The sequence below is a fragment of the Mesoplodon bidens genome (assembly GCF_964165515.1).
Source record: "Mesoplodon bidens genome assembly, chromosome: 7".
Classification (NCBI taxonomy): Eukaryota; Metazoa; Chordata; class Mammalia; order Artiodactyla; family Ziphiidae; genus Mesoplodon; species Mesoplodon bidens.
The window spans coordinates 22012246-22025020 of NC_138164.1; the positions used below are offsets into that span (position 1 = coordinate 22012246).

A 12775-nucleotide genomic window follows, 5' to 3' on the forward strand; every position below is an offset into this window, starting at 1 on the left:
TAAAAAATATTATGAGGTGTTACTTAGTACTTTGACTTTAATTTAAACATCTTAAGGATAAGCTTCTCAAGAGAAATTTCAATTTAGTTATTAGTTAGGATCTGTGAACTACCGGTCACATTCATGATCATAGAATCTTTTTCACACATACATTTTTTATGGGTTTAGAATCTTAATGGATTTAGAATCTTACTTATGTTTTACATCCTACTTTGTTCCAAAGAGAAGTTTATGTGACTGTGGTCAGTTATTGTGAACTTAATATTTTTGACAGTACTTGAAATTACTGTTTCAGGTGACACAGCAAGATGTTAAAAAAGAGAATCCTCTGCAGTTCAAATTTAGAGCTAAATTCTTTCCTGAAGATGTTTCTGAGGAATTAATTCAAGAAATAACCCAGAGACTTTTCTTCTTGCAAGTTAAAGAAGCTATCTTAAATGATGAGATATATTGTCCACCAGAAACTGCAGTTCTTTTGGCTTCCTATGCTGTCCAAGCCAAGTATGGAGACTTTAATAAAGAGATTCATAAGCCAGGCTACCTGGCTAATGATAGACTCCTACCCCAGCGGTAAGTGAAACGTGCTTTTATGTTAATAGTCTCTGAAAAATCATATTTTAGAAGTTTGTAAATGGTTGTGTTTTTTGTTTGTTCGTTTTAGATTTTTAAGTTGCCAGCTGGATCAGAGAGTATAGTTTTAAAAGTTATGACCCAGAAGCTACATAGATTTATGTACTCTATAATTACTTAAAGTTTCTGCCTCTTCTCATTCCCACAAGATAAACAATAAATGGAGGCAGTGATAATTTGGGCTGGAGGAAGACATGACTATTGTTGCTCATTAGTAAAAATTCTCACACAGGCAGATGCTTAATAAATGCTTTTGAAAATAATAAGTGCCAGGCTATATTTCCTCCGTAGAATTAAAATTAAGTTTCTAACTTTTCAAAAGGCTTTTTAAACTCGGTTTTCAGACTCCTAGTCTAGGGCTCTGTTCTCATCTGCAGCATACTGCTGTCTCTACTGAACTCGGGTCTGCTCACCAGACCAGGCAGGAAAGCCAGTCTACTGACACCTGGTTGTGGTGAAGGAAAGTGTAGCATTTATTGCAGGTGCCAAGCAAGGGAGTGGGAAACAAGCCTCAGATCCACTGCCACTTGGTCTTTGAGTCAGGGGCTTTTTAAAGGGGAAGAACAAAGAGGCTAGAATTGATCATTGTCTTGTGACAGTTTGGGAGTCAGAAGTCTGGTTTAAGATTCTCTGGCCAGTGGTCTGTGGCTTGAGGGTCTGTTAGCTCATCTTGCCCTGGAGAAACAACCTGAGTTTGTACATTAATGATGATATCTATAATAACAACTTTAGTACATTAACAATGTTAGCGACAGTAGGACAGTAGCAACTTTAGTCATCTGACTTGGTTGATTAGTGTTCACTTAGCACAGGATTGAGGTCAGAGGGGACAAGGAAAGGGAATAAAGTTTTGGATAGAGAGATTAATCAAAAACTCAGTAAGAGAACTTGGTTTAGGGGGACTCGGTTTCAATATAACAGTTATTTTTAAATAGTATGGCATAGGAAAACATCATTAGCAGAAGACCTAGATTTTGAATGCTGACTCTACCCTTTGCTATTTATGTGGCCTTAGTACATAACTTAAACTCTCTAAGCCTCAGTGTCTGAATCTGCAAACGGGATAACAGTTGTGCTCTGTCAACCTTACTGTTTATGATTACAGTTCATGAACTGTATGCTTTACAGTTTTAATTGTGAATACAAGTGTTAGTTAGTAGTGTTAGTTATAAAATCTAGAAAGTACATCAAATGTTACTTTTAAATATCTCAGTTCTTAATTATAGTAGTGTACATGACCTTGATCCTAGAATGTACATGGGGATTCTTCTTCAGAATCCAGAGAAGTTATTACAATTCTTAGCTCAGATTCCTGAATTTCAAAATTTCTATTTAAAGGCAAAACTGTATATTAACCTAAAATTTCAGTTCTCTATCACCTCCTCATAGTATTTAAGCCCTTAGGTGTAATTTCTTTTTCATAGGTACTAAATATGAAGAAAGACAAAACTACTTTGTCTACTTTTTATTAATTTCCTTTGGTTGTAAGCATTAAAGTTTATTTTTGGCTAATAAATTATATTCTGTTGTTATATGCTTTATAGGTACCCTTAAGTACAGTAGCTTTAATAATTGATTATTAAATGTTATACTGTTCTGCTCTTTAATATTACAACAATAATAGTTAGAAGGTAAAATAATGCATGTTGTTCACTGAAAGAATCAGGAATATGAAATACTTATTAGCCTCTGTTTCTTTTTGATGATTATTCCAGCCCAAAGTTCCTTTTCTCAGATTTTTTAAGCACTAAATTGAATAACTGATTACTGGTACAGTAGAATTTCATTTCAGTTAAAAGTTTTTATTTTAATTGAGGTATAATTTATATATAGTAAAACACCAGCAGGTTAGCTTTTAAATCAGAACATAAGGTAATGGTTATATATAATCAAAATTACCCTTAAAATTCTTAATTGTTCATAAAATAGTCATGTTTCATCTCAACAAGTATAACGTAGATAGTTGTTCTTCCAGTGTTAGATCAGATTGCTGTTTGGGTGAGTACCAGATGAAGTAATTGGCTTACATTTAATAGTCATGTGATTAAAAAAGTTTTTTTTGATACTGGAATCACTTAAACACAATTAATTTAACTTCTTTTACATGCATATGTGCTGTAACCCATTCTATTTAGAAGAAGGAAGATAGCACAGGCTGTTCAAGGTTTGGTCTTTAACTTTGAAGGTCCAGTCAGGTGTCCTTCAAGTTGTTAGTCTAAGGAGGACTAATTCAAGCTATCTAAGTTTAAAAGAGACTCATAAAGTCAGAATACTAAGTTGTTGGTTTAGAATGGAGAAGATACCTTCAGTCGTTGATTTATTCCATGTATAGTATATAACAAACTTTTATCACTAAATATCTGGGGGAAAATTAGTAATCAGCTTATTTGGTGAAGCTAAATCAAACACAATAATTTGATTTTGTTGGATGTTTATAATTCTTGTATTGAAAAACCCAGATAAGCAATCTGTTCTCCCACAGTAGAGTTTAGCAATCTGCTGATAGGAATAATCAGCTCCACCAGATAGTATCCCTCCCTTTTAAAAAGAGCTAGATATGCATAAATTTTTGTGTACCAGGTTTCTGACTTGGGCATTTGGGTGGTTTGTAATACCTTTTCAAGGTAAGAGGAGAAGGAACACATTTCAGAGGAGGAAGATTTCAGTTTTGAACCTATTGAGTTTGAAATATCTCTAGTATAAGAGCAGTTTCAGTAGATTGTTGGGGGTTGAAGCCAGATTGTGGTGGACTGGGGGTGGTGATGTGAGGTATGGAAATGAAGGATGGTGAATATGAACAGTTCACGAAAGAAATTTGGCTGTGACAAAGAAAAATACTAAGAGGAGGGAAGCATGAGTTTATAGACATGTTCTTTAAAAGATGGAAAAGAATTAATTCCTTTATTCACTCTACAGATTTTTGCCTCTTTTGTTCTGGCACTGGGCATAAGTGGTGAGCAACATGGATGTGATCTTTGCCCTCTTAACACAAATAAGTATATAGGCATACCTCCTTTTTTCTCACTTTGCTTTATTGTGTGCTTTAGGTATTGTGTTTTTTACAAATTGAAGGTTCGTGGCAACCCTGCATCAAGCAAGTCTTTTAGCACTGTTTTTTCTAGCAGCTTTAGCTCACTTCATGTCTCTGTGTCACATTTGGTAGCTCTCGCAATATTTCAAACCCTCCACTAGCAAAACGATTATGACTCCCTGAAGCCTCAGATGGTGGTTAGCATTTTTTAGCAATAAAATATTTTTAAATTAAGGTATGTACATTGTCTCTATGGATATAATGCTATTGCACACTTAATAGACTACAGTATAGTATAACCATAACCATATATGCACTGGGAAACCAAAAAATTTGTGTGACTTGCTTTCTTATTGTGGTCTGGAAATGAACCGAAAATATCTCTGTGGTATGCCTGTATCTGGTAATATATGTAGGCAGAGGACAATAAATGATGGAGTGAAGATCCTGAGAAAATAGAGGGATAAGTCTTTTAAAGTCTCAAATAGACAGATTTAAAGCCAGGTGGGACAGATTAGCCTTACCGTGAAGAAGATCTCCTTTTTCCTGGACAGAAGAAGAAAAAGAAGTGGGAATTTTTTCCTCTTTTTTTTTTAGTTATTATCTCTTTTTTTTTAATTTAATTTTTATTTTATAGTGGGGTATAGTTGATTTACAATGTTGTGTTAGTTTCAGGTGTACTGCAAAGTGGTTCAGTTATACATATATATATATATATCCATTCTTCTTCAGATTCTTTTCCAAAGTGGGAATTTTTGGATACCTGCAAACCAGTCATGCAGATTAATAATACAAGCACATTATACAAAATGCAAACGAATGAGATTTGAAATTCAGAATATAAAAAGCTAGAACATAAATCTTAGTGACATTTAATTTAATTAATCCATACCTTCAGATTTAGTTAACATTGTAATATCTGCAATTGGCTGCACTGATTATGCCCTCAAGCCTTGCCTCTTGGTGAGCACAGAGGCCAGATGGCAAGAGAGTTATAAAGACAAGAAAAATGTGGAAACTTAAATACTGTAAAGAGGAAGACAAAAATCTCCTCAAAAGCAAGAGCTTAAAAGGATACATAGAGAAAATGGTGTGTAGTAAAAACATCATGGTCTGTCTGAGGCCTCATTAAGGAATTCACTCTAAATAGTGAGTAACTTGTCCAAGGGAAGATTATATTCCAAGATTCCTTTATGCTGCTAAGAAATCCGTGGGTTTACCTTAAAATTTTTACATAGTAAAAAAATAATATTTTAATACCACAGCTTTTGCTATCAGTAAAATAGGATCTGAGTATTCATCAATAAAGTTGGATAATTGTCATCATAATTCCCAAGGAGAACAGAAACACATAGCAGGATAGTAAACACAGCAGGTAAATTATACGCATGCTGAATTTGCTCATTTGGTGTTAAAATGTTTGTCGTTGAAAATGAGAATGTTTGTGTTTGCTTACATTTGCAGAAGAAACACTGGAAGGATACAAAAGAAACTAATAAATTATTTGAAGTGTTGGGGGGTGGTGAAAAAAATGCCTTTTCACTTGTATACTTCTTATATAAAAGTATTACCGATAGAAAATAACAAAATTAAATTTAGCAGCAAAGAAAGTAAATACATAGAGTCATAGAAGAATTAAGACCCAAGAATTCTGATTTTCAGTCTGTTCTTGTCTAATTTTTTTTATTAATCATGAGGAAGTCATTTTCCCTTTTTTTGGCCCAATATTTTATTCATTTCAAATATTTGAATTCCCATAAACTAGCCATATAACTATCTTAAAAACATATATTATGTAAAATAGTTTCAGGATCATAGAATCGTTTTATTTTGAGATAGTTGTAGATTCACACACACTGGTAAAAAACGATAGGGAGGTCTGGGTCTTGAGTATCCTTCTCCCAGCCTTCCGTAATGGTAAAATCTTGCATGACTTTAGTACAGTATCACAACTAGGATGTTGACATTGATGCAATCCACTGACCCCATTCAGGTTTCATCAGTGTTACTGCAATCATTTGTGTGTATATATATATTTGTTAATTCTGTGCAGTTTTATCATGTGTATAGCTTTGTGTGACCACCACAGTTAAGGTACTGAATGATTCTAGACTTTTAAAAAGAATATTTGAACCTTAGAGGCATTTTCATAGATTTTTTTTTTCCTTGCAGTGTTTTGGAACAACACAAACTGACAAAAGAACAGTGGGAAGAAAGAATACAGAACTGGCATGAAGAACATAGAGGAATGCTAAGGTATATGGGTGGTTATTTTCTTAGTATTTTTTCTCAAATTAAGTTTTTTTTTCCATAGCATTTATTATTACATCAGATTATCCCCAACAGATTATTGACATATAAATAAATATAAAGCACTAAATTTTAATCCAGATTGTTTTTGTAATTTGTTTGGTATTACTTTTACTTATATATATTAAAATTAGCTTTATTTCAATAGGGAAGATTCTATGATGGAATACCTGAAGATTGCACAGGATCTAGAAATGTATGGAGTCAACTATTTTGAAATAAAAAATAAAAAGGGAACTGAATTGTGGCTAGGCGTTGATGCTTTGGGTCTGAATATTTATGAACATGATGACAAGTAAGTAAATTAGTTGCATAGTGAACTAGTCATTATTCATTGGTCTATATGGCTTTGCTCTTATGTTTGTAAAGCTCTTTTTGGGCTAAATCACTCTTAACTGCTTTTTTCCCTCCCAAATTAAAAAATTTGTTAGTGCCACATAGGCTCTCAGATAACATATATCTGTTTTCTCAACATCTTGCAGTTTCAGAGTTCTCAAGTATATTTTTTAAATAGAATGATTGACTTTTATTTGAAGTGTGCTTCTTGATGTCTTGTGAGTTATGTCTAGTAACTTAATTAAAATTTGTTCTTGCGTAGATAAAGAGTGATTCCTTAAATGTTATGCCTGGCATGTAGGTTGAAATTGAAATTAGCATGTATACATCAGGAGCAGTGAGACAATGAATTAATAGGTGTATAATTTACTGTATTTTGTAACACTTTTTTTTGAACATTTATCTTATAGGAATTGTTTTGAATATTTTTAGACATCAATGAAGTAGAATATTCCTCCTGTATCATGCATAATGGACAGTGTAATTTTACTTTGAAATTGACCAGGAATATATATGTCAGGCTCTTAGAGCACTTTTCAGTAATGATAGTTACAATTGCTTTATTCCTTTCTTTAATTTACTGTATCACATAAGCGACCAAGTCTGTGCCAGTAATGCCTTCTCCTAAGATGTTTCTTTTTATTCTGGGTTGGCTCCAGAATTTTATTTTCATTATTTACAAGTATCTAATAAAATACACATTCCTAAGCAAATAGAATAACTCCAAAAGAGAGGATTTTACTAATTTTACTCTGATATATTTTTTCATATATTACAAAGCAAGTTAAAATGCTATATCATTCAGAAGAGAAAATTTTGAAATTTTTGAATGAAAAGCAAAAATGACTTCAAGAGTAATTTTTGTGGATGAAATCTTTTCTTCTTTTTCTTCCTTTGGAAAATTTTTGAATGAGTTTCTGTAAGAGTACCTATTATAGTTATGACTACAGATAAAGATGGGGAATGTGAAAGAGGGGTTAGCTCAAGATGGGAGGGATTGGGAGTGGGGATTATGGACAAAGGGGACTTTGGACTTAACTGGAATGGTTCAGTTTCTTTTTATAATGCGAATACATTCATCTTAAGGGATGCTTTCATTTTTTAAGGTTAACACCTAAAATTGGTTTTCCCTGGAGTGAAATCAGAAATATTTCATTTAATGACAAAAAATTTGTTATAAAGCCGATTGACAAAAAGGCACCTGTAAGTAAAATTCTTTCATTTTATGTATTAACTCTAAATTTCTGCCACTTTGCTATGATATCACTTGAAGAATGGCATTGTTCATTTATTGAATTGCTTCTGAGGAATATTCTCTTTTCATAGTTTAACTTTCCCAATGATGAAATAACATTAAGAATACAAGGTTTTAATCTTTTTACAACATGTAAATTACTAGAGTTTTATTTTAACTGAGATTTAACTATAAGGTAGGTAATATTTATTAGGAGGTGGTTGAAAACAATCAGCATTCCTATTTTAAAAGAACATGTTGGTGGCTAGAATTAGTAGAGGTTGCCCTACTCTAAATTAACTTGTTTATAGAGCTTTGCATTATGAACTTTGTATTTTCATAACTTGAAGCCTTGAACTTAAGAAATCTTTATATTTAAATAGATTTTTTGATTCCTCTAGTGTCAAGTATACTCCAGTATTTTAACTCAGGTATTGGAAAGACAAAGATATGGAGAACATTTCTAGGTTAAAAAGCTTAACAGCCTTGAACAAAGGTCCAGTTTTGAGATTAATGGCAAGAGGCAAAACAAACAAAAAAATCCTCCTCTGACGTGAAGGAACTGATGCTCATAGTTTCTTTGGAGAAGAAAAAAGAATAAATGACATTTAATACACTGAGAGGGTAAGAACATTAGCTTCTCCACGAAACTGGTAGGGAATGAAAAGCTGAGGAACCAGTTAGTGAAAGTATGACATATACATGAGGAGTGAAGAAATTTTATAATTTCTAAACTATATGGAATATGACATTAGAAGTCATAGCACAGGTTGAAATTTAGTACAGATTATTGTGAGTGACTGTCCTTCATGAAGATTGTAAATTTGGGCTCCTTTATGTTTAGGATTTTGTTTTTTATGCGCCTCGTCTGAGAATCAATAAGCGGATTTTGGCCTTATGCATGGGAAACCATGAACTATACATGCGAAGAAGGAAGCCTGATACTATTGAGGTACAGCAGATGAAGGCTCAGGCTAGGGAGGAGAAACATCAGAAGCAGTTGGAAAGGTATGGAATTTATAGCCTTTCATTTTTAATTGATAGGAATAGGTTATCTAAAATTTAAGAATCCTCATCAGTTTCTTTAACATACTCTAAATTGACATTTTTACATTAGATTCATTGTTATTAAAATTGAATGACAGGGACTTCCCTGGTGGTCCAGTGGTTGGGACTCCCTGCTCCCAATGCAGAGGGCCAGGGTTCGATCCCTGGTTGGGGAACTAGATCCCGCATACTTCAAGTAAATATCCTGTGTGCTGCAACTACCACCCAGCACAGCCAAATAAATAAATATTTTTTTAAAAATTGAATGGTAGCATGTATTATCACTGTCCTCTTTTAAAATGAGTATGTATAATTTTCAAGTTAGAAATCTTTGACAAATATTTCTGAGAAAATGGCTTTTCATGACTCCATGGATGTGCTTTTCTTTTATTGTGCTTGCTTTTTACTGACAGACTTCGGTATGGATGTAGTAGTTTGAAATTTTCAAGTTTGTTTTGCTTGTGATTTGTGTGTCTTAATTTTTCAGGGTAAGAATGTGCTGAGTATTTGCTTTGAAACAGTGTCAGTGACATTGTAGAACTGAAGTGAACAGTCACACTATACAGAGCTGAATAACAATAGCACTCCCTACCAATGACACTGATATTTTTAACCATGGTTCACTTAGACTTTTGAAAAAGGTGTTAAATATATTAAATTGAGATTTTTGAAATGTAAAAATACTGAATAAAATCCTTGTCGACCCTGGAATCACATTACTGGGTCCAGCAACATAATTCCTAAATCTGATTCTATATTAATTCAGACTCTATGCTTTATTTGAAAACATTTAGAGACCAAATTAAAGTTAACCTCTATTGAGGAAATCTTTGGAGAATAACACAATAATCTAAGAATAGAGTAGGTCCTAAAGAAAAAAAAATTGATGACCCCTAACCATATATATAAAAACATGTGTCATGTTGGCAATAACATTATTTGAATCCAGCAATTAAATTGGCCCTCTCCCAGATATAACTTTGCTACCTACGTTTTTAGTGTTTGTATTAGATACATTTTTTTCTTAAATGTTCTGTGTATTTCAAATATTTTAGTAATTCATATTGCTCCCCTCAATTTGTCTGTCTTAGAGAAGTTTACTGCTTCACAAAACATTTTTTGTACAGGCATGAAACTTTCCAGTAATTCCTGACCCCACCATTAAAGATGCTAAGTTGGAATGTTACTTTGGGCTCTATCATTTTTCACTGCTCTCATGTACCTTAGAATCACATTGTAGTTCTAGTCTTACCTACTTTTTAAAATAGTTCTGTATTGGGCTTTACTTTCTCTCTTTTCTTATCCAGCATAGCCTTTCCCTCTCTCTCTCAAAAGACAAAACTTTTTCTTTCTCTCGTTCTCTCTCTCCCCCTTCCCCTCCCCCTCTCTTTCTTCCTTGCTTCCCTTCCCATCCCTCTAAGGTCTCCTATCTGGAGATAGGAGAAATTATATCTCATGAGATATATGAGAAATTATATCTCACACTCATCAAGCTGTAATATGTCCTGACCAATCTGCTTGTCTATGATGTTGATGTATTATTTACATTCTTAACATAAATATATTTGTCTATTTGTCTTTTGTTTCTCACACATAGAGAGGAGTGTAGTATAATTAATAAACACCATTTGGTGATGGTGCTATATTTTAGTTACTCGAAGGCCTAGATGAAAGTGGAAGATTTTAAGTTTCTTTCTTTTCTTTTTTTTTAAAACAGTAACAACCCCATGGTTCCTTTCTTGGATTCCATGAAAGGTTCCAGCATTTCATTAGCAAGCATTTATTGACTGCTTTGTACACAGTGGGAATTCAGTAATTGTTTAATTCATTTGAATGCCTAGAGGATGTTTTTTATTAGTCCAGCCACATAGGGATTGGCAGTCTTTCAGAAATGGCATTCCAAGTCTTCATTTATTCCCTGCTTTACAGGTCAGAGAGAAATGACAGCTGTGTTTGTGGAAACAATTTTGGTCAAGCCCAATGACAGAGTAGCCAGCAGACATACTTGGGGAATGCTCAGAGGTATGCTGCCTGTGCTGCTGGAATCTCTTGGGCAAGAACAGTAGCTGGGAAGGGGCAGCAAGAGGCCTCTTTCCCTACAGTACGTTGGCATATGTGGCCATATTCTCTCCCCATAACTCTGATAACTTTTTTTCTTATAGTGAAAATGATCTTACAGGGTTATTGGTCCCTGTAGTCTGTGTTCTTAAGTTATTTGCATCCAAATTGAATTGAGTTTACAGTTTAGAGCCAGGTACCTACATGTCAGTTGTAGGTTAGCTATGGGATATTCTGTGTCATGGCTGGCTGCCTGTATCACTAGGACTCAGCTGGTGCCATGCAAAGAATACAGGCTTTGGAATTAAATAAATCTGGGTTTGAATTCTCTTCTGACACTTGTTGAAAAAGTAACTTCTGACCCACTGTTCTCTTGCCCTTACTATGAAAATAATAGTCCTAGTTTCAGGAGTTTTTGTGAGAAATACTAGCGTCAGTATAGAAACATTTCGCAAAGTACCTGATGTCTTTAATAAATAGTAGCAGTAAATAATTCTTAATATTATGAATACATAGTCTGAATAGAAGTTAGTTTGAGAAGTTAGTCTGAATATGTTTTAATCTTCACATTAAGAAAAATGTAATTGAGGCCATCTGATATTCTTTAAAAAGTAGTATATTTTAAAATATTTTTTGCATATTAGTACAGAGAATTGATAGTTTATTAATGTGTTATTTATTTCTTAAAATAGAACAGCTTGGTCAAATGAGTATTTCCAAATCCAAACTCTAAGTAAAAATATTTACATCTGTGGTTTAGAGTAATCACAAGAGGCTTGCTTCATGGGAAAAGTGGGACTTCATTTTGAGAGTTAGAGACAGGGATACGATATTTTCAGTAGATGAAGCCAACCTAAGCAAATGTGTAAAGATAAGGATATGCACGGCATGCCTAGTGGCCTGTGAATGGACCAGTTTGGTCCTCTAATAAGGTTTAGGGGAGAAGCAAGCTTTTTCAGTTTCATAAGGGAGACGACAGGCCTGCAAAAACTAGGTGTCACTAAGAAATGTGGAGAGCCAAAGGCATTTGTATTAATTGAATGGGATGTTAGTTGGTGATGGCTGTAGTCAGGTGAGAATTCTTATTAAGATATGAGACACGGGCTTACCTGGTGGCGTAGTGATTGAGAGTCCGCCTGCCGATGCAGGGGACGCGGGTTCGTGCCCTGGTCCAGGAAGATCTCACATGCCGCGGAGCGGCTGGGCTGGTGAGCCATGGCCGCTAAACCTGCACGTCCGGAGCCTGTGCTCTGCAACGGAAGATATGAGACACAAGCCTCATAAGAGCGCAGCAGAGTAAACTTTGCAAAATGCTTTAAATATTATAGTCAAGTTAAATATCGGCTATACATTTATTCTCTTTTTCAGTACAAAGACTGAATTTTCCCCCCAACTTGTTTGTTACCTTCTGTCTTATTTCCTGCTTCCATATCTCCTTTACCTCTGTCCTTGAGGGTGAACAAATGAAACATCAATAGGGAAAAGCTAAATAACACCAGTGCCTATCTCCAGAAGGGGCCATCTGTGTGCCAGAGCTGGACCTGAAAGGTTCTGAGTTCATGGAATATTATTACAGCCTTTGTCTTGAGATCTGTTTTGTGGTGTAAGTCCTCATAAAGTGTCTCAGGGCCTCAGGGAGGGAGGGAGGAAGGTAACTAACTGTCTTGGAGAACTGTGGCAACACTGGATTTGATTGAGCAGAGGCTGGGGAGTGTTGGGGGTAGGCTATTCAACCTCTTAGAGCAGCAGGCAGCCTGGCACGGAAAAAAGTAGCTCTTGGCTATACTAGCAATTCCTTGAAAAGTACTGTGCTCTTGCTTTCACAGACAAGCCTGCCTCTTCAGCTTTCTAAAGAATACAGAAAGGTCAGCAGCCTCTGCAGAGGCCACCAGGCCCTTGCTTTGCTCAAGGAAGTTGGGAAACTCAAACATGTCCTTAAACCTCAAGCACCCCTGTCTTCTAGAGGGGTGGGGGCTCCCAAATTCTTACGTCTCTTTATCTGTGTATACTCTTACGGGTTGAATAGGATAGGAAGAAAGAGGTGAATGTGCTGCAGAGTGAGTCCAAGTCTTGGCGGCAGAGGGGTGCTTAGCTACTGACTCCTGGCTGTTGAGAAAGTACCTTGTAGG

The 12775-nt window shown here is 34.9% G+C and overlaps 1 protein-coding gene across 1 annotated transcript in view; it reads left to right on the forward strand.

Annotated features, from left to right (window-relative positions):
* RDX (radixin) overlaps nt 1-12775 on the forward strand; it is a 75853-nt gene that overhangs the window by 40291 nt on the left and 22787 nt on the right. Inside the window, exons 5-9 of the mRNA XM_081240844.1 lie at nt 296-570; nt 5834-5917; nt 6120-6266; nt 7414-7510; nt 8386-8549. Of these exons, the coding sequence (XP_081096970.1) occupies nt 296-570; nt 5834-5917; nt 6120-6266; nt 7414-7510; nt 8386-8549 (767 nt within the window). The remainder of the gene's footprint in view (nt 1-295; nt 571-5833; nt 5918-6119; nt 6267-7413; nt 7511-8385; nt 8550-12775) is intronic.